The 23,089-nt window shown below is 34.2% G+C and overlaps 2 protein-coding genes across 2 annotated transcripts; one reads left to right on the plus strand and one right to left on the minus strand.

Annotated features, from left to right (window-relative positions):
• Positions 1-697: 697 nt before the first annotated feature.
• LOC123877563 lies at positions 698-5,027 on the plus strand. The gene is made up of 3 exons (XM_045924380.1): positions 698-875; positions 1,692-1,947; positions 4,643-5,027. The coding sequence occupies exons 1-3, from the start codon at positions 738-740 to the stop codon at positions 5,008-5,010; spliced, it is 762 nt and encodes a 253-aa protein (XP_045780336.1). The 5' UTR covers positions 698-737; the 3' UTR covers positions 5,011-5,027.
• Positions 5,028-17,291: 12,264 nt separating this feature from the next.
• LOC123877565 lies at positions 17,292-21,378 on the minus strand. The gene is made up of 3 exons (XM_045924382.1): positions 21,152-21,378; positions 19,587-19,842; positions 17,292-17,718 (listed from the first exon to the last, which is right to left on the minus strand). Exons 1-3 carry the CDS (start codon positions 21,278-21,280, stop codon positions 17,354-17,356), a joined length of 750 nt encoding a protein of 249 aa, XP_045780338.1. The 5' UTR covers positions 21,281-21,378; the 3' UTR covers positions 17,292-17,353.
• Between the last annotated feature and the right edge of the window lie 1,711 nt (positions 21,379-23,089).

Genomic DNA, 23,089 nt, shown 5'->3' on the forward strand with positions numbered 1-23,089 from the left:
TTCATATTAATTTGATTAAATTAATTTTTAATTTTTATGCTATCTTCCTAAAATATGTGGGCAATATTTTATAATATGACATAAGGGTCATGCCCCCTTCCATTAATCATATAACGGTAGAAGTTTTCTTGAGATAATAAAATGCGTTAAGTTCTCAGTTCCTTCCGCATACGACTCGATTGACAGAACCAGGTTTCGACGCTTTAGGTTTTTACAGTTATTATGTTAATGATGATAACCAGATCATGCTCTTTGGGGAGCGGAAGAAACTTTAAGACCAAATTCCGGACCTACATAGTGGATTACCTATCCAGTCACCGACCGAAGTCAACGTTGCTTAACCAATGCGTTCGTTTGATATGCGCTGTCATAACTAGGCCACACGTCCTTCCAATATATAAATAATTATATTTGTAAATTTAATATTGATATATTAATAATTTTTTATATTACATTTTCGATGAAACTAATTGAGTGCTATCTATTGCATAAAACCACCAAAAGAAAGATGTCTGCGTGCGCTATTCTATAAAAATTAATATTAATGAAAGAATAACTATGTCACTCACTATGGCATAATGTCTTCTACGAGTTATAGAGGCATCGATTACTTTAAAAATATTAATACGCGGAAACTGGAGAGTGGGGACAATTTAGATAAAAAACTGCTAGCAATCAACAGAACATCACAGTCGAATTCGGTGCGCTTGAGTACGTGGTTCTAAAACAAACAAAACATGAAGTTTTTCGTGATATTTTTAAGTGCAGTGGTGGTTGTGAGCTCGAACCCTGTAGCTCAGGAGGACTCAGTGCTCCGTGTAGTGGCGGGAAACTTTGTGAATTGCATGAACAGTGATTTGAGTTTGTGCCTCAAGGTAAATTAGTGTTCTGCCATTATATGGACGTTTTTTAAAGTGACAAGTTTGACAGTGATATTAATTTGATAAAAGACTGATTTTTTAATCGCCAAATATTAGACGAATAAATTTTTCATTTTGGCAGATTTCTCAAATAAATACTGTCAAGATGTTTAAATTCGTGTTTTAAATATTTGGTTTTTAAAAAATCGTGTCTAATTAAATCAAGCCAATTAATTTACATCGAGCTTCAAATTTACGGAAATGTTTAATATATTGTGGATACCAACAGTTACGGATCGCTTCAAAAATAATTGAATAGAAGATTAAATTTCAAAGTTTATTTAAATAAACGAATTCATTTAAATAACTTTATTCAGTGGGTTATAGTTTGTTTATTTGTTAAAAAATTATTGACTTGTCGAACGATTGCAGTGAACATCAACATGATCTGTTAATAATAGTGTATTTTTTAATGCTTATTAATCCTAAGATCTGATACATTTAAATAGTTATCAATTTAAAGAGCTTAAATAAGATAAATGAAACACAAGCTTTGCTTTAGTTTTTTTTGTAAACGACGACAGCTAAAGTATTTGATTGGTAACTTACCTAAAAAAATATCCACTTGAAATTATTAACTAATGAAAGAAATTACTCTTTTTTTTTGTTTTTTTTTTTTTTTTTTGTGCATAAAACGTATAAGAGAACATTGATGAGGTTTTTAAATTGTAATTGGACATCAGTGACTCAAGCTATTAGACTTGAAACTTTTTCTCAGAACTATGGTTTAATTTTATCATTATTTTTAATTAAGAAAAACTTTTTCTACAGGAACACGCACTCAAAGCGACTGAGCGTCTTGGAACCGTTCGCAAGTTGGATATCATTGATGGTATAACTATATACAACAACAACCCTAAGGAGGGCAGGAGCTTCGAAGCTCTATCAACTGACCCCGAGATCAGGAACAAACAGCTCACTGAAAGGCTGTGGGAAAGTACCACTGATCTTCTGCAGAAGAGTGATCTAGAATTCAGCTACAATGGTGGTGACGAAGAGGACGACAAGAGCCGCGCTCTTGGAGACGGTAAGATTCATGATTTGGATAAAAACTTATTTAATGAAATTAAGAAAAGAAAAATATATCTGATAAAAAATATTATGAGATATTATGTGCCTTTTAAAGTTAAATAATTATTACGTGCCTGTTAAATACAATTAATTCACGAATGTTAAAATTTATTTTTACATTTGAAATTATTTTGAAAAAATGCTGAATTTATTTTTTGATGAAAATTTTAGGCTTAAAGTGTGATTTTACGAATTCTTTGTTACTACAACTCAATTCGACCAAAATCTCTACGTTGCAACTATCAAGACCATATAAATGAAAAAAAAAATGTGTTTGTTTGTTGTTTATGGATGTACTTAAAGACCAGGAGAGCGATAGGATAGCTTTTATCCCAGAAAATCTTGGAACCACGAGATTAATAAAATATAAATCCATGCGGATAAAATCTCATAGCTTGTTTGAAATAATGTGATTGTATAAGTATTATATATTGCATCTCAATCGATTAAGTGAAGTGTTGATTATGCACGAGTATAAACCATGATTTGCAATATTTGAAGCTATGAGTTTGCTGGATTAGTCTATAATCACGCTTGTCAAAAAATTATCAAAATCTGTTCACTGTCTTTGAGACAATCACGAATATACATTCATACGGTTTGAATACATAACTTCCTTCTTTTAAAGGCGATTAAAAATTAAACATAATTTGCATGTCTTTATAATATTAAAGAAAAACCTGACTGACTGATCCATCAATGCACCGCTCAAATTACTGGACGGATCGGGCTGAAATTTGGCATGCAGATAGCTGTTGTAACGTAGACATTCATTAAGAAAGGATTTTTGGAAATTCAACCCCTAAGGGGGTAAAATAGGGGTTTGAAATTTGTGTAGTCCACGCGGACATAGTCGCGGGCATAAACTAGTTCTCTCATAAGGTAGATATCCAGACGAAGACCGGTCACGAATTAATGTTCTGTACAAATTGCGTAAGAGTGAAATGCGTCGTGGAAAGGTTTATAAGTGTGTCAAAGATACTGGTTTCCAACTTTAAAATCTCTCCATTTTTAGGGTTCCGTACTTCAAAAGGAAAAACGGAACCCTTACAGGATCACTTTGTTGTCTGCCTGTCTGTCCGTTCGTCCGTCCGTCGTGTCTGTCAAGAAACCTATAGGGTACTTCCCGTTGACCTAGAATCACGAAATTTGGTAGGTAGGTAGGACTTATAGCACAAGTAAAGGAATAAATCCGAAAACCGTGAATTTGTGGTTACACCACACAAAAAAATATTCAGAGTAAGATAGTTAAACCAAGTGGGGTATCATATGAAAGGGCTTTACCTGTACATTCTAGAACACATTTTTATTTATTTTTAAGCATAATATTTTTGATTTATCGTACAAAATGTCGAAAAAATACCCGAGTACGGAACCCTCGGTGCGCGAGTCTGACTCGCACTTGGCCGGTTTTTTTATCTCAAAGACTTCCCGCTAATTATCATTTTATATACTCGTTCGGATGTGGATGCTCATTTCGTATGCGAATCGAATGTTCAAGCCATTCGAAGCGAAATGTAAATCAAATGTCAAACATGGTTTCCTTTAAAACTTTTCTTCGTAGCAAGTAGCTTTTGAAGGTTTTAATTTTCTTTCCTACTTATATAAAATAATGCTTAAGCAACAAATATGTTTGCTAACTCATGTATATCGTAAAAACAATTGAACTGTGACAATTCATTAAATATTTCAGCCCATTTATGTATAGACGATTTTGAGTTGCGATGAAATCAAATCCTTAATTTAACATTTTAGTTTTTTATAGTATATTGAAAGAAGTCGTGGTCTCACACAAAACAGACATCTTTTGTTCCTTTTAAATTCACATCCAAAACAAAGGTGAAATGGCTAGTCGGTAAGCAAATGTAGATTGTGGGTCAACGGAAAATTACAAAAATTAATGAAATTTTAATAATTATTCTCATCATAATATCTCATATTACTATGTTAAGAAGATGTAAATGCTTTCACGAATAACTTGTACAGTTACTCGTATGTTAATGCTATTTACTTTCATTTTAAATTATGGATATTTGAACTTTCATATACAGTAGATAAAGCTTAAATATATTACAGTCATTTTGTACATTATTTGATATAATTTATTGCTGCTGAATATTACGAGCCTCATCTTAATTTTTGTTGATATTTTAAATGTAGCATTCAATAGCTTTCATGCAGTAGTTTTGCTTTATTAAAAATCAATGAGTATTTAGTACTAGACGGGTTAGTCCGGGCACTTAGGTTATACTGGGTAATATTATCTTAATATTATCAAGTGTTTCACTAGTCACTAAATTATGCTCATTATTTTAGAAACTAGAGTTGTTTAGTGAAATGGTCTAATTGAGCTGTCGTTTTAACATCTCATAGCGAAATGGTTTATGCCATTTCTCTGCAACATACACATACTTTACCCCTTTCAATGCATTTGGAACAACTTGTCTAATCACTCATGATGTTTAACAAGCTATATGTATGTTAATTACGAATTACATTTAGCGATTCTCTTAAATTATTAAAAACTTAATATTTTCTAGTTATTCTTATATTTTGCTACCATTTTGACCCTCTTATACGATAGGACATTTAATAAGCAGGAGAATCTAATTTAAGCTGTTCTGTTTTAAGGTGCTTTTGTTTCGTTCTAGTTGACGAAGGCCGTGGCAAGAAGAAGAAGCAGCTCAAGAAGAAACTCAAGCTCCTCATCCCCCTCGCCATCTTGGGTAAAATTAAAGCGATCGCTCTCGTGGTTATTGCCCTCTTGATCATCGCTGCCTCGGTCGCCAAGCTTGCGATCCTTGCCAAGATCGCCTTCATTGCCAAGATCATTGCCATCATCAAGGCTCTCATCGCGGCCAAGAAGCATCATTCCCAGGAGGAATACATAATCGCAACTCATGAGGAACATCATCCTCATGAACACCATCACCACTCCGCTCCAAGCGGTTGGGAAGGTGGCTGGTCCAGGTCAAGAGAGGAAGCCAACAACCTGGCCTATTCCGCCTACAAGCAATAACTTTACCAAATAAGTAACCCGGGTTTAATATTTAACGAATAATAATTTATTACGAATATTAATTTATTTGTGTGCGTGTGTGTATGCGATATGTTTTACGATTTTGTTTTGTTATCGTTTGTTTCTTTTCGGTCATTTTATATTTTGTTTTGTTTGATTTGACGTTTTGTTCAGTAATCTGACTGAAAAGGATTTGTTTTTGGTTTGCATTACTTTTAAGTTTTGTTTTTTTTTTTATACATAACTATACTGTAAAGTATATCAATTATATTATAGTATATTACATAAAATAATATATAGTACAAAGTATACATAGTATTTAATTATAAATAGTATATTATTTGGTCAGTTTTTATTGTGATATAACCGTATCTTTTCTTTTTTTTCCAGTCTAGTATGGTATTTTTATCTCGTATTTATTATTATGTTTTATGGTATATTTTTATATATATATTTTATTAATTTTTGAGTTCATATACCGTATTGTATTCATTCATATATTATTATGTATATTTTTAATAATACAATATGTATTTCTTTGTTATTTATATTTTTGTTTGCATAGTTACACTATTATTAGCTTCATAAAATAGTACGTTATATTTATGTGTGTATGTCTTTGTAAGTATTTTATGTACTTTTTATAGTTACCAATATTGATCTCTTTGTTATATATCTTTGTCATTATTGTTTTGTTTTCTCTTATGATTTTTTTAGTTAATATTTCGTTATAAGTATCGTGTATCACGAAATGAATGTGGACTATTTATTGAATGTTCGTTTAATTGAATCAATGTATAGTCATAGAATAAACCAAATTGCATCAAATTAAAACATTGAATTTTTATTTTATACATCTCTTAGAATAGTAACACTTTACGATGATCTCTTTAAACGGTGAGTAATTAACTATTTACTGGACCGGCAAAAACTACATATTATATTGTAGATATAACGGGTACATAGGTAGGTACCTACAACGCTTAAAGCCATACCATGCCTAAACTTAAGAGGGCTCCCTCCGTCACTCGTGTCATACAATCGTAGTTCCAATTCAATTACATTTGAATTTTAAGCAACCAAAGTCCATGAAATTTTGCAGACATATTCCAGGAACTAATTAATATCTATGTCTGTGGTTTTCCAGATTTCTGTTAAAATATTCGGTTTCAAAGTTACGCGGTCTTAAAAAATTTCATACAAATCTTTGAGCCCCTGTAATTTTAAAACTACACATTTTTTGAAAAATCTAATACACCACAGACACAGATATTAGTTTCTAGAATATGTCTGCAAAATTTCATGGACTTTGGTTGCTTAATATTCAAATGAAATTGGAACTACGATTGTATGAAACGAGTGACGGAGAGAGCCCTGTTAAAATGAACAAAAACTGCTTTAACTAACTTTACTATGAAATAAAAGAGATTCCTCGTTTTTAGGGTTCCGTACCTCAAAAGGATCACTTTGTTGTCTGTCTGTCTGTCAAGAAACCTATAGGGTACTTCCCGTTGAACTAGAATCATGTTTGGTAGGTAGGTAGGTCTTATAGCACAAGTACAGGAATAAATCTGAAAACCGCGAATTTGTGGTTACATCATTAAAAAAAAATTTAAATGTGTTTCAATTTTCAAAATAAGATAACTATACCAAGTGGGGTATCATATGAAAGGGCTTTACTACATCCTAAAACAGATTTTTATTTATTTTTATCGTGCAAAATGTTGAAAAAATACCCGAGTATGGAACCCTCAGTGCGCGAGTCTGACTCGCACTTGGCCGGTTTTTTTATTCGAATGTCTAGTGCGAGTGCAAGTCAGGCTATTTTTTTCGACATTTTGCATAATAAATCAAACACTATAATGTATAAATGTAAATAAAAATCTGTTTTAGAATGCACAAGTAAAGTTCTTTCATATTATGATAATATAGTTTAAACCACTAGATAATTTATCTTACTTTGAAAATTGGAGAAAACCCATAGGGTACTTCTCGTTGACCTAGAATCATAAAATTGGGCAGATAGGCAGGTCTTGTAGTACAAGTAAAGGGGGAAAAAATTAAAATTAATAATAAACAAATAAATAATTATTTGTTCATGAACACATTTTAATTTATTTTGTATGGTACCAAGTTGTGTTATTGTTTTCGAAAACTTAAAAGAAACTGCTCTTATTGCCGAGTTGCGTACTAAAACTAAAAGGATGTAACCGGAAGCCCGGCGTTTATCTTGACCAGTATCATTAACCTGGTAATATAAAAGACTGATTTTGCCGGCATTCTTGGCATTTTCCATGTTACACTTGTTAACCCCCAACCCAAAAAGAGGGGTGTTATAAGTTTGACGTGTGTATCTGTGTATCTGTCTGTGGCATCTTAGCTCCTTAACTAATGAACCTATTTTAGTTTAGTTTTTTTTTTTTGAAAGGTGGCTTGATCGAGAGTGTTCTTAGCTATAATCCAAGAAAATCGGTTCAGCCGTTTGACAGTTATCCGCTCTTTTCTAGTTACTGTAACCTTCACTTGTCGGGGGTGTTATAAATTTTTAATTTACACTTCTCTTAAAGTCTGAGTGATAATTTTTATGTAGGTAAACCTGAATATCCATACTTATTATTATACTAGCGACCCGCCCCTTCTAAGAGAAGTGTAAATTAAAAATTTATAACACCCCCAACAAGTGAAGGTTACAGTAACTAGAAAAGAGCTGATAACTTTCAAACGGCTGAACCGATTTTCTTGGATTATAGCTAAGAAAACTCTCGATCAAGCCGCCTTTCAAACATAAAATACTAAATTAAAATCGGTACATTAGTTTAGGAGCTACGATGCCAAAGACAGTTACACAGATAAAGACGTCAAACTTATAACAGCCCTCTTTTTGGGTCGGGGGTTAAAAAGTGAGTAACGATTTACGTGCCTTTAGAAATTATCTCTTCATTGGCCCTCACGCTAGCAAATATGCGTACGTTAAAAGTGCACACTAACACTATCACACACATATTTTGTTTCTCAGAAAATAAGTAACGTCTGGTGACACTGGGATCTTGGACCAATAAGGTCTTGACCTCAAAGCCTAAAGAGATTATTCATTAAACCACAGAAGCTTGTTTATAAGCTTAGCTTAAGCAGCTTATATGTAACCAAAAACTATTTGCCATCCATAAACATTTTATGATTATTATGATTAAGGTGCATGCGACGGGTCTGCCCGCTAAATTCAAATTTGATTTGGTTTTTCGCAATTTGTAAACTAATACGACAAAAATAGGCTTATGGCATTCTATTTGCTACAAAAACAGTATCATCCCCACCTATTTATATAAAAATCTTTACTTGAAAGGGTCCAGTTTAAGAAATAAACTCTAGTATCGACTGTAACTCACAAATTAGTCGATACTAGAGCTAATTTCTTAAACTGGACCTTTTCAAGTAAAGATTTTTATATAAATAGGTGGGGATGATACTGCCATTGTCGCAACTAGAATGCCATAAGCCTACTTTGTCGTATTAGTTTACAAATTGCGAAAAACCAAAAAAAAATTGAACTTCGCGGGCAGACCCGTCGCTTGCCCCTTAAACAAAAAATCAGTCGAGTGTGAGTCGGACTCGCACATGAAGGGTTCCGTACCATCGTATTATATATTTTTTTTAATTTCCATGACGGCCATTTTGAAATTGTTAAGAAGTGCTGCAAGAAGTTTGCAAACCGAGGTTTTTTTACTGATTTGGACCCTTCTTTTAATATTATCTAAAACACCTTCCAATTATAATCAAGTTTTTCCACGGTTTTTCCCATTTTCAGTTCATGTTAAAGTGCATCGCGTGTCGGTGGGGCAGAAACCAAACAAATCCAGTTTTTTACCTAAAATGTTATAACTTTTTTTATCTCCTTAATTATCCAGTTTTTTAATTGTTTTTATAATATGTACGAGTATAATATTTGTTCAGTGTTGGACAGAACAAAACAAAATTGGACGATATTAAATAAGTGAAATATCACTTTGAATTTTCTGCATTAATCTGTTCCCTTTTCCCCTACCTATAGTGATCTTTTATTATATTTACATTTAGATGATTTGTTGTGCTTTGTACTTATCTTACAACAACTACATATTTTATAAAAAGTTTATTCGTAGCGCCTACAGAGATGTATAGAGCTATTTTCTAGACTCGAAGAAAGTCTCTCCTTTCACTTCCCATCTCACTGAAGACTATCTGTGGCCATTTCTGTATATTGCAACATAGTGTTTATCATTTTGTCAGGCGTTATCTTATGTATAAAAACCGGCAAAGTGCGAGTCGTGCCTCGCTCTTTTAGGTTCCGTAGATAATTATGAACATCATAATTTTGGTTATCGGTGTGAATTTTTTTCATTTATTTTTTATTCAGATGCAAGTTAGCCCTTGACTGCAATCTCACCTGGTGGTAAGTGACGATGCAGTCTAACATGGAAGCGGGCTAATCTGGAAGGTGTATGGCAGTTTCTACACGGCATCGTACCGGAACGTTAAATCGCTTGGTGGTACGGCATTTACAGTAGGGTGGTAACTAGCCACGGCCGAAGCCTTCCACCAGACATCTTTCTTTTCCGTACTAGGACTTAGAATGTTCGTTTGTTTTGATCACGGCTTACAAACTATTTCAAAAATCGTTGATCTCGCGCCAATCTCTACGGATATTAATTTTCTTTGGAGGACATTATTTCGAATACCAAAGGGTGACTACATCCTACTTCCTACTACTTAATATTATAAATGCGAAAGTGTGTTTGTTTGTTGGTTTCTCCTTCAATCCGGCCGCAACGGAGTAACGTGAGACGTGATATTTACGTTGACATAATATTATGTAGTTAACCTGGAGAGTGATAGAGTGATAGGTATAGGTTCCATAATCTTAGGATTAGGCTGATTTTTCCAGTGTCATACTAATTTTGACAGTGTTTTAATTTTGTTTTAAATAACCTTTCGATATGTCCTTATTTCAATGCACATGTTCGTACCTGTGCATTGCCAAAAAAGAATTCTGTCCGCCCAGTCAAAGTTAGACCTTTAACAGACATACAAAAGCCAACAACTGAATCTAAAGGTCAATCTTTCCTGACCTTAAGACCTCTACAAAACCATGCCAACTATTGTCCAATTTGAATAATTTACTAATAAACTCGATGTTATTCTATGAAAGCTTGTAGGTATTATTTTCACCTTTCATACCAACTTGAAAGATCCCGACCGATTTTTATTAAAATTCAGATACAAAGTATGACTGCAATCTCACCTGGTGGTAAAAAATGATGCATTCTACGATGGAAGCGGGCTAACCTGGAAGGGGTATAGTGGTTTTTATTGAACCCATACCCCTTTGCTTTCTACACGGCATCGTATTGGAATGCTTAATCGTTTAACAGCACGTCTTTGCCGGTAGGGTGGTAACTAGCCACGGCCGAAGCCTCCCACCAGATCAGACCAGAGATTGTAGAAATTATAATATTCCACACCCCTGCCAGGATTCGAACCCAGGACCTCCTAATAAGACCTAATAAGACCACAGCACTTATCAAGAGCGCCAGGGAGATTTTCGAAAAGGTTCAAAAATTTCGGCCACGGTGGCCAATGGGAGTTAAATTATAGTGCACAAGTGTACGCGCAAACACAGGTGCGCTCTCTATTCCCTCACTCCCATAGCCCGATGAGACGGAAATCCGATACGACCGGTAAGAGATCAGACGCAGGACCTTACGTGCTTTCACCTTTCATACAACAATTTCAAAGTCAAGGTTCAGTACACAATTTACACTCTCGATTGCGATGAAATTGGATAAAATAACGTGAAACCGGCTATAGAAAGCCTTTAATGAGTATCTGCATCAAACCTGTTTCGCTTTACTTTGTACTGGTGTGGATCCGTTTATACTTAGTCGTTCCGATTCGCTTGGAAGCTTACAAAATACAAAATTCAAAAATTAGAACTAAAAGTACCACTACAGATAATGTTTGTCTTCTTCTAAACATTATAACAGGTTAAACTGACTAGGTGACATAATTATTATTACGTCATAAATGTTTCTCTATTACATAGACCATCGCTGAAAACTATTTTTAGAAATTCTTCTGAAAAATTTCAATCCACGCGGACAAAGCTAGTAGGTAATTGTAAGGTAATAGGTAAAGCTTGTAAAAATATATAATTTTGCGCATGAATTAAGTACTAAATTCGTGCAAAAAATTAATGTTAAATGTAATCCTTATGATAACATGATTTCTGTTCCAACTAGCCTTCTATTAGGAATATTCTTGAGGTTGGAACTTCTATAGGTTCTTGAAATCTTTTTAACACCAGAACTTTGTTTAAATAATATGAATAGAAATCGATGCGATATAGTATAAACGGACTTCTTTGATTAGTCTGCCATGTGGAAATCAACCACCTAATCGACTAATATAAGAATGTGGAACATACTTAAGTAAATAGGTAAGTATACAAGCGAGAGTCTGTGTACTGTTAGTTTAACCAGGTACAAGATTAGAAGAGTTAATCCGTAGTAAGCCCCATACAAAGGTGGGTTGCTTCTCATTTGAATTGAATATCAACCAATCAAACTTAATGAAATTTTATAAACAATTTCTAGAAGAAACATAAGTGTCCGTGGTTTACCGGGTTTCTGTAAAAATGAGCAGTTTTAAAAGTTTCACTTACTTGTACAAACTTTTGAGCCTGTGTAACTTTGTTGACTACAAGTTTTTACGAAAATCTGTCCTTATAACTATAGATACGTCATGTATTTGTTTCTAGAATTTCAAACTCCTGTTTTTAACCCCTGACCCAAAAAAAGGCGTGTTCAGGAGCTACGATGCCACAGACAGATACACAGATACACAGTACACAGATACACAGATACATACGTCAAACTTATAACACCCCTCTTTTTGGGTCGGGGGTTAAAAAAGTTTCGACTGTAATTTTTTTTAAACTTTTAACCTAATATTATAATCAGTAAGTACGTACAAGTCTAACATTATATTTATGAAAGCAAATCTTAAAACGGATTCAATGTTGGATCTCGGTTTCTTTTTGCTTTCAGATAAATAGATATCGATCGCTTTTTCAAGATCATTGACTCGGAGTTAAATTAACCTAACGATGTAGCGGATGCAGTAAGCTGCTATACTCTCGTTTAAAACTTGAAAGTAACTCATTTACCACGGGTATATGAAGATGACAGTAATATTTGATACTACCCAGACTGTTTTCTTTCCGTTTGAACCAAATTTTAAACTGGTTGTTAGACGGTCAACTTTTTTTATTGTTGTTCACTCGTTAATGTTTAAACTGTACCTAATGTTCGACGCATACCTATCTAACGGGGCGGAGTCTTTTTTATAAGAATCTAAACTCTGCTTTAGTGTCTTTGAAATATAGTTGAAATTGGTCTAATGAAAATAAAACACGGTGCAGACTCAAAAGCCGCGCGGCAGAGCGTCGCGCGCTAGCGCCTCTGTGATAAAGTATTGAATTGCTAATTAAGTATAATAATAATTAATTGCCTAGTATAAGTGTTTATTAAAAATATACTAGTCAAATGCGTGTCAGATCACTCATATCACAACTTAGGGTTCCGTATAGAATGGAATAGAATTTTTTTTATTCGATAATAAACCTTTACAAGTAGGCACTTTTGCATCGTCAAATGCACCGTGCTACCACTGGTTCGGAAGGTGTTCCCTTCGCAGTAATGCTAGTTGCCTAAAACTTATTATTTTAAAAATACCTATTCAACATATTAACAGGGCTCTCTCCGTCACACGTTTCATACAATCGTAGTTCCAATTTCATTTGAATACTAAGCAACCAAAGTCCATGAAATTTTGCAGACATATTCTAGATAATAATATCTGTGTCTGTGGTGTTTTAGATTTTTCTAAAAATATGTAGTTTTAAAATTACAGGGGCTCAAAGATTTGTATGAAAATTTTTAAGACCGCGTAACTTTGAAACCGAATATTTTAACAGAAATCTGGAAAACCACAGACATAAATATTAGTTTCTAGAATATGTCTGCAAAATTTCATGAACTTTGGTTGCTTAATATTCAAATGAAATTGGAACTACGATTATATGAAACGAGTGACGGAGAGAGCCCTCTTAATACTCGCAGGAATAAGCTATAGTTTTTTTTAGCTTCTCGCTTTTAATTTCGGGAGGTGTTGGAGCTGCATTTTTTCAAAATTTAAATATGCTTCATGTGTAGTCCTAAAAAGTTTCTATAGCTGTGCTAAATTCTAACTAGGTATAAATAAGGTCTAAATAAGGTCTAAATAAGGTATAAGTAAGGTCTAAATAGCTCTTTTGTGTCTTACACAGCCAGTCAGGCGAAACGATAAATATTCCTTGATTTACTAGGGAATCATAAAAGTCGCGTTGCCTCGGGTCCATTCCATTCTGCAGGTGGGCGTAGCGCTTTAATAACACTCTGGTTAAGTAGGCTTTTATGTGCTATCTTGTTTGTCAAGTGACTCTACTATTTGAATGTGTCTAGTTATTAAGTGTGTACAACATTTTTTAAATAGCTATAATATGGCTTAGCTGAATATAGATTTATAATAAACTAGAGGATGCCCGCCACTTCGTTCGCATGGATTTAGGTTTTTATAGATCCCGTGGGAACTGTTTGATTTTTCGGGATAAAATGCCTATGTCAATCACAGGGACGCAAGCTACCTCAATACCAAATTTCATACAAATCGGTTAAGCGTATGGGTTTTCAGGAATCCCGTGGGAATTCTTTAATTTTCCGAGATAATAAGTAGCCTATGTCCGTCCCCGGGATATAAGCTAACCCTGTACCAAACGTCAGAATCGGTTACACTGTTGGGCCGTGAAAAGGTAACAGACAGACAGACACACTTTCGCATTTATAATATTAAGTATGGATTGACAATGATGATTGTCAGTCCACTTAGCCCAGGGTATTTAACGAGTTCTGGTTATCATAACCTCTTTCCAGTGTAAAAACGTCATAGTTCCCGCGTAATTTTTAAAAACCTAAATTCATGTAAACGTAGTTGCGGGTAGGTATAATCTAGTAGAAATATATAAAAGAAAAGGATACTGACTGACTGACTGATCTATCGACGCATAGCTCCTGAACGGATCGGGCTGAAATGCATGCTATTATGACGTAGATATACGTTAAGAAAAGATTTTTGAAAATCCAACCCTTAAACTTAAACAGATACAAGTGTAAATTAAAAATTTATAACACCCCCGACAAGTGAAGGTTACAGTAACTAGAAAAGACCGAAAAGACCTGATAACTTTCAAACGGCTGAACCGATTTTCTTGCACTATTCCGCGCCTACGATCCAAAGTATCAGAGTTTTCCAAAACATCATTTTCAAATAAATAATTATGTATCAAGGCAACGTCCATCTTGACAGCTTGACATTTGTCTATTGACATAATATTATGAACCTAACGGTTATGTAACCTTCTTTTCTACAAGAAAACTAGAAAAGAGCTGATAACTCTTAAACGGCTGCACCAATTTTTTTGGATTATAGCTAAGAACACTCTCGATCAAGCCACCTTTCAAACAAAAAAAAACTAAATTAAAATCGGTTCATTCGTTTAGGCGCTACGATGCCACAGACAGATACACAGATACACAGACACACAGATACACAGATACACACGTCAAACTTATAACACCCCTCTTTTTGGGTCGGGGGTTAAAAATAGGGGTTTGTAATTTGTGTAATCCAAGCGGACGAAATTGTGGACTTCCACTGGTTGGTAATATAAATCTAATTATGAATGGAAAACTTTGTGCTTTCTCATGGTGAAATTTACCATAATAACGCAATATTAACTTAACTCTTTCTTTTCATACAAACATGTCAAGTCATTTATGATGCTTTCGTTTTCTTTTTAAGTGTGATTGTTTTACGACGTTTGAATTTAAGTAGAGCTGATGCTGATGTGGGTTCGATTCCTGGTTGAATCAATTTGCATACTATTTACAATTTTTGTTACCTACGCTTTAGAGAAAAATTCTAAATTCAGTTCGCATACACATAAATTATTTCAGGTGTGGATGTTTTTTTGGACTCCCTTAAATATTTTTTATACAATAACTTTTTTATAACCATAAGGACGTTTATACACTCGTATACCATTCGTGTTCATAATTTTATGAAATGCGATGGTTGTTTGTGTACTTCACATCACACTAATATTATAAAGGCGAAAGTTTGTGTGTATGTGTGTGTGTGTATGTTTGTTACTCCTTCACGCAAAAACTACTAGAAGGATTTGGCTGGGAATGGAGATAGATAATATCCTGGATTAGCATATAGGCTACTTTTTATCCCGGAAAATCAAAAGGTTCCCACGGGATTTTGAAAACCTAAATCCACGCGGGCGAAGTCGCGGGCATCGACTAGTAATTAATATTGATCGAAAACGAATCATATACGACTGAGTGCACAAACGTCCTTAGACATATTCTGGCTTATTACATAAACGGTAAACCTTAGGCGTGGTTTGAACAAACTTTAAGCCCGTTTAGCCCATACAAACACATGTGTTCAACGTTAGTTTAATAAACCTTGTTTAACTTTATTTTTTTAAATTATTGTAATAGTTTAAAATATTGCATGCCGTGAGGCGAAATTTGACTGTACTTATTATAAGTTTAGGATAAGACCAGTGTGTAGATAACCCAAATTTGCAATACATTGATTGATTGAATGAGCTTTTTACTGTGAGAACAATAATTTTTTCCTTTAAATCCTTCGAAATTTTATCCTTCTCTCTGAACGTGAAGCTTATACTGCCAGTTATGATAACAGAGCATCAAGAAGAGACTGAACCTATATGAGCTTTCGAATTTCTGTTGCTCACTGATCTACTGAAGCATAAGAGGAGTAGGTACATACCTACATACAGAGTGCATTCCATTGAAACGAGATTTGATTCGTCTTTGAATAACAACCAATTATACTCAATGAAATTTAGTAGACACGCTCTACAAATTTTATTAACTATGTCTGTGGTTAGAACCAAGATTTTTAAAGTTTTTGAGCTGGTGTAGTTTTGAAACAACATATTTTTAAGGAAATCATCCTTGTAAAGCGTATCTACAATATATCATGATATCATCAAGTTTGATTAAGAGGGGTCTCTCCGTCACTCGCTTCATACAAACGTAGTTCCAATTTCATTTGAATATTAAGCAACCAAAGTCCATGATATTTTGCAGACATATTCAAGAAACTAATATCTATGTCTGTGGTTTTCCAGATTTCTGTTAAAATATTCGGTTTCAAAGTTACGCGGTCTTAAAAATTTCCATACAAATATTTGAGCCCCTGTAATTTTAAAACCACATATTTTTAGAAAAATCTGAAACACCACAGTCACAGATATTAGTTTCTAGAATATGTCTGCAAAATTTCATGGACTTTGGTTGCTTAATATTCAAATGAAATTGGAACTACGATTGTATGAAGCGAGTGACGGTGAGAACCCTGTTAATATGCAAATATAAATCAAACTTCATTTGAATGCACTTTAGATAAACTGTTCCTTTTTGAGAATAAAATATTTAATATTATTCGGTATCGTTACTTACCATTAGGTAAGTAGGTATATCATGGTCACCATCAAACTTTTCATCAATAAAATGTTGATAATAAGTAAATAAAAGTACAGTTTGATTATGAAAAATAATTTATTGAGCGTAATAAGTTAAAATAAGTTAAATAAATAATACATTTAATCTTTGTACAGTGGTTACAGATATCGCATATTACGAGACAAACTGCATGCGACGCGGAATCCGAACCGGAAATGACGTCATACGCCTCTTTGGCGAATTCCAATTTCGAATTCTGCACGAAAGTTTTAATTAAGTAAGTACTTACATTTTTATAGGCTCTGAGTAAAAAATAAAAAAAAAATATGACAAGTTAAATTAATCTGTTAAGGAAGAAAATATCAATACACGATGTTTGCTTTCCATGCTAAATTCCAGATTTACTTTAACGCTTATGTTACGTTGGCTATAATCGAATAATCGCTCATGCCACAACCAGGGTTGACACTGTTTTAGCCAAATGTTCAAAAGAAGGTTTCTGAACATATTTTAAATTTTAAAAACATCAGCTTTATACAGTTAATCTTTCTAAACACATTTTTAATCCTGTTTTAAACAATATTTTTCTAACCTGGCCACAACATTGAAGTGTTGACGAGCGTGACAGTTAAAAAGACGATGAAACTTTCCGACATGCAGCTTAGCTGTAATATGCAATTAGCATTTACTAGCTTAATTGGTCTAATTTACTTATGAGGCGAGTATGCACTGTACGCTAGGTTTTGAGCATCATCAATGTTCTTGTTCCAGTCAGATCCATAGCTGTAACCACCATGACCTCCCAAATCATGGGCCACATGTTCCACATGGGGAGCGTGGTGACTTTCATGGTGTACGGGATGTGGTACCACTTCGTAGGTGGTCTTGGAATGGTCATGTTTCAAGCAATAGGCAATGAAGAGGACTACCGCCAGGACTAACGCGATCTTGGCTGTCGCTAACGCCTTCAAAGCAATGAGTTTTACTATGAACAGTTTTCCGAGAAGGACTTTGGCTCCGATCAATCCAATTATACCTCCGATTCCACTGCCGCCCTTTTTCTTTCCACGACCTGTAATCAAAAAAAAAAAAAATTAGAGAGATATTATTTTTAAGCGATAATATCCGAGTGGTTAAGGCCCTGGCCGTCAGACCCCAGGATGGAACCTCAGAAAGGTGTCTTCAAAGGTGCGTGAAGTCTACGAATCCGCATTGGGCCAGCGTGGCAGACGATGACCTAAAACCCTTTCCAATCTGAGAGAAGACCCGTGCTCAGTAGTGGGTGATCACGATACGGTTGATCATGAAGATGATGATGATGACTATTTTCAACAGACTTCAAAAAAAGGGAGAAGGTCTTCGACTATATAACTATCCCTATACAAAACATCACATCATTTTATTACTACAGCCCAAGACCCTATTCAGTGCAAATATCTTTTTAAGTACTCTTAAAAATTATGTGCACTGATTTCTCTGAAATTTCGAAACCGATTCGATTGGTTTTTGTTTTGATTTCTCGCACTTACAAAAAAAATCTTCTTGTGGCGCGCAAATGGAAATATAGAAAACTAGCTGGTGCCTGTAAATTCATCCACATGCATATTTTTTGATTCCGTGACTACTGATAACTCTTTGATTTGATTTTGACTATGCCAATTTTCGTCAAAAACGATGAAACGGATGGGCCGTGAAAAGGTAACACACAGACACACTTTCGCATTTATAATATTAATTATTATTAGCATGAATTATAATATTAGTATGGCATAAATATTTTCCAAATTTTAAACCCCCGACCTAAAAAGAGGGGTGTTATAAGTTTGACGTGTGTATCTGTGTACCTGTCTGTGGCATCGTAGCTCCTAAACTAATGAACCAATTTTAATTATAGTTTTTTTGTTTGAAAGGTGGCTTGATCGAGAGTATTCTGAGCTATAATCAAAGAAAATTGGTTCAGCCGTTTGAAAGTTATCAGCTCTTTTCTAGTTTTCTTATAGAGGTTTTTGTGTCGGGGGTTTTTTAAATTTTGAGTTTTACAATGTCATGGTTTTTAACAACCTTTTGGGCCGATTTAGTTAAATAAAAGTTTTTAAAGTATCATCTTCAAAGGTTATTGTTCTGTTGTCGACTATAATTATCTTGATTTGTCGATCGTAGTCGAGCATAAAAGTGCCCTCTTTATGAATTTCATTGAAGATAGATTAGACACTAATTATATAGGCTTTGAAGTATACTGACATTAATCTAGTCTCTCTACTTGATTAATGTGTCATGCACTGTAATAAATAACACTTTTTTATAATTAGGCGATAATTAATGTTTTAATAGTACGATGACTTCTAATACACTTTTTCTTTCAAAGCATTATGTATTATAATGTCAGTTATATTATCAAGTTCTACCTAAAGTCCATATATTTGTATGTAAGATTGTTGAATTAATGTTTTATCATTTTGACTGACAGTAAACCATGGGTGGGATGCACGAATCATTAATCAAACCTGCATGATTATGGTAAAAGGAAAATTTTCGTTCACTGTTCAAACCCAGATTTTTAACATCAAATTTTGTTTTTTGGTCAAATTTTTATAATAACTTTGACGTAACGTTAATCGCCTGTGATGCAACTGTACCTTACACTCATTAAATGACACCATTTATAAAAATTTAGGCTTATACCTATGGGCTTTTGCCCATGACTTTATCCAAGTTTACTATACAAATTTCCAACCCCTAAGGTGTTGAATTTTCAAAAATCCCTTTTTAGCGGATGTCCACGTCCTAATACTTAACTATCTACGTCTATCTTCATGCTAAATTTCAGCCTAGTCCATCCAGTAGCCTGAGCTATGCGCTAATAGATCAGTCAGTCAGTCAGTCTGTCAGTCAGTCCGTCAGTCAGTCAACTTTTCCTTTTATGTATTTAGATACCCTTACCTTCTTCAAGAGATCGCTGCATTTCCGCCTTATCAGCATCGTTCAACTTAACTTCAAGAGCATGAGTTTCAAATAGGCTTACAACTCCATCCATGAGTCTATAGTTAACCTCAGCATCTCTGGCTGTTGGGTCGACTGGCAACGAATCCAATTTCTTGCCAGACCTTACATCTGGCTCTCCCTTTAGTACTACACCTTCAGCAATGACAATGCTTCTTGCTGTTCTTAAGTTATCAACAATCCTCAGTAACTTCTCCTGAAAAATAAAATTGAGCACTTTAACACAAATCTAATAAAAGATGGTTCACATCACTATGTATGTATGTATGTATGTATATACTTTATTGCACCACAAAACACAAATGACAGGTTACAAAAAGAAAACTTAAAATTTAGGTACAAATTTAAAGGCTACTAATTATTATGCTATTTAAAATCACTAAATACTGTACTTATAGGTAAATTGCATACAACAAGAGCTTTTCCTTCCTGGTACAGTGATAAGCGCTATGATCTGACAAGTGGGAATTCACAGATTCGATTCCTGGCAGAGGTAATTTGGGAATTTAGACTTTCTAGATAATTGTATCTGGTCTGGTCTGGTGATTAAGAGTTCCTGTTTGATGCCATGCAGAAACCGATAAGGGGTGTTTTTTAGTAAAACTGCTATTCCCTTTCTAAGTTAGATTGTATCATCACTTATCACCAGGTAAGATTGTAGTCATGAGCTTATTTGTAATCGAGACAAAAAAAAATAAAAGAACGAAAAGCCCAATAAATTACAGTCTCTTAATATTTGAGATATTTTTGAGTATCAAGAAAAGTTTAAATTATTATTATCAGTTGGAAATAGTGAATATAAAAGAATGGCATTTTCTGAGACAATAAATGTAAGTTAAGCTGTTAGGATATGTCACCAAAAAATGAATCAGTCACTTAATATTTGAGATATTTTTGGATTTGAAGAATTTTTTAAATTATCAATGGGAAGTAGCAGTTCAAAGTGCTAAATAATGGCATTTGTAGAAACAAAAAATGTAAGTTAAGCTTTAAAGACGAAACACGAAATAAGCCAATCGCTTAGTATTTGAAATACTCTTGAATATCAAGAATTTTTTTAGTTATTAGTAGGAAGCGACAATTCAAATGGCTAAACTCTTTTCCAGGGATAAAAAAGTAAGTTAAGCTGTAACGACGAAACGTTAAATGAACCAGTCACTTAATATTTGAGATATTTAAAATATCAAGAAAAGTTTTAATTAATAAAACTTAGGAAGTGGCGGAATCAATCGGCATTACCAGAGACAAAAGGAAGAAACGCGAAAAAAATCAGTCACTTAATATGAGTGATACTCATAAGTATCAAGAAAAGTTTTAGTTATCAGTAAGCGGCGCAATCAAAGGGCTACACAAACGCAATTCCAGAACAGTGCGGTAATTTATAACACCTGTCAAGAGAAACTGTACGAAATTACCCGAGACATAAAATCGCTTGAAACTTGATCGGTCACTGCAACTACGGTCTATTTTCACAACACTTTCACTTTAATAATAAAATTATGGACCTTAACACATAAGATGTAATCCCCCCTGCAGTCCTTGATGAAGTTAATTGCCGTTTCCATGGTGTGGTCACTGTCATCGGCACTTGCGAACGCCGCAAGGGCAATGAGACTTATTAAAACAATTTTCATTTTCGTTCACTACAAATTCTTCTACCAGTCTTTAATTTTCTGACATCGAGAGATGTCAAGCTAGGTTTGGCGTGGTCCGGCCGATGCAATAGAGTTTTATCATTCCCCACCCCCACTATGAATATCTATATGCTCAATACAAAACTCTCATCTAGGTTATGAATATAACCGATTCAGTTCGGACCCTGATGCGTATGCAAATGAGTTTACTTTGTACATATTTGTTGATTTTAAGCCGTCTTCTTGTCGGCTTTGACAAAATTCGGTGTTATGTCAGGGAATTAAGTGTAGTGAAAGCTTTGAGCAACTTTATTATGATCCCGCAGTGTTTGTTATTACTTTGAATTATTTGCTCGTCGCGTGTTACCTTTATCTTGCATAGATTAACTGATTTTTTTTAGCATAATCATCCTCGCAGTGAATTTTTAAGTTATATGACTGCAGCTGTACTAGCTTGGATTGTTCAAAAGTGCGAATTTACCAAAAGGACTTTAAACAAGTGTAAATTAGAAATTTATAACACCCCCGACAAGTGAAGGTTACAGTCACTAGAAAACGGCTGAACCGATTTTCTTGGATTATAGCTAAGAAAAGTGAGATTGCAGTCAAGGGGCTAACTTGTACCTATATATGAATAAAAAAAACAGTGTACCTACTAGTAATTTTTTAGATACCTATTTATCATCAAGATCTCAACCCGTCACCGACCTATCACTAATCACTAAGCACAGGCCTCCTTTCAATTGCAGGGACGCAAGCTACCTCGGTTCCAAATTTCATATAAATCGGTTAAGCGGATGAGTATTTAGTTATCTCGTGGGATAATTAATAGTCCATGCATGTCCATCCCCGGGATATAAGCTAACTCTGTACCAAACGTCAAAATCGGTTAAACTGTTGGGCTGTGAAAGGGTAGCAGACAGACAGATAGACACATTTTCGCATTTATAATATTAGAATGGATTGCATAATTGCAACGCATAATATTATGATGTTATAGATATTATGCAAAAATGTGGCCCAATGAATGAATGGGACACCCGGTACTAGCAATTAAAATACATAACAGTCTACTTATCAAAATATGAGCAATAAATTATATCTTAAATGTTTAAAAGTATAAATTATGTTCATATAATATTTTGATCATAGACATCCGATGACATTGAAACGAGCTTGATAATTTATCTATCGTTTAATTTAATTATTATTAATCATAGAACTAGTTTTCTTCAAACCGAACGAAAAAAAAATACATAAACGTGTGCCGATCGTAAAAAAGATTATCTTTTACGATCAAGTGTGTAACTTGCTTAAAACCACTGAATGGGATTTACCTATTCAATGCTTAAAACTAGCTTAATAGTCCTGGCTTTGTCCTGGATAAATATTCTACAGCACAAATGTATAAGTGTTATAAAGAACATCTAAATCTATAACATAAAAAGATGACTGACTGACTAACTGATCAACGCACAGCTCAAAGTTAACTACTGACGATCAGACTGAAAGGCATGTTAGATAGCTACATCCGTTAAGAAAGGATTTTTTGAAAATTAAATCCTTATAAGGGTAAAACTGGGATTTGAAATTTATATGTAATCCGCAGTCGCAGGCACAAGCTATAATATTAAAAATCTTGCCCATGGGATATTGTCAATGATAGTAAAAACTACAACGAAACCATGTTCACTGAAAAAAAATTATAAGTAATCAAAAAAATTCGTGAGAATTCATCGATTTTTTAGGTTAAAAAGTAGCCCAGGTAGCCCAGGTTAACATCCGCGATACAGGTTATCTGTACCTACT

Source organism: Maniola jurtina, chromosome 24 (assembly GCF_905333055.1).
Source record: "Maniola jurtina chromosome 24, ilManJurt1.1, whole genome shotgun sequence".
Lineage (NCBI taxonomy): Eukaryota > Metazoa > Arthropoda > Insecta > Lepidoptera > Nymphalidae > Maniola > Maniola jurtina.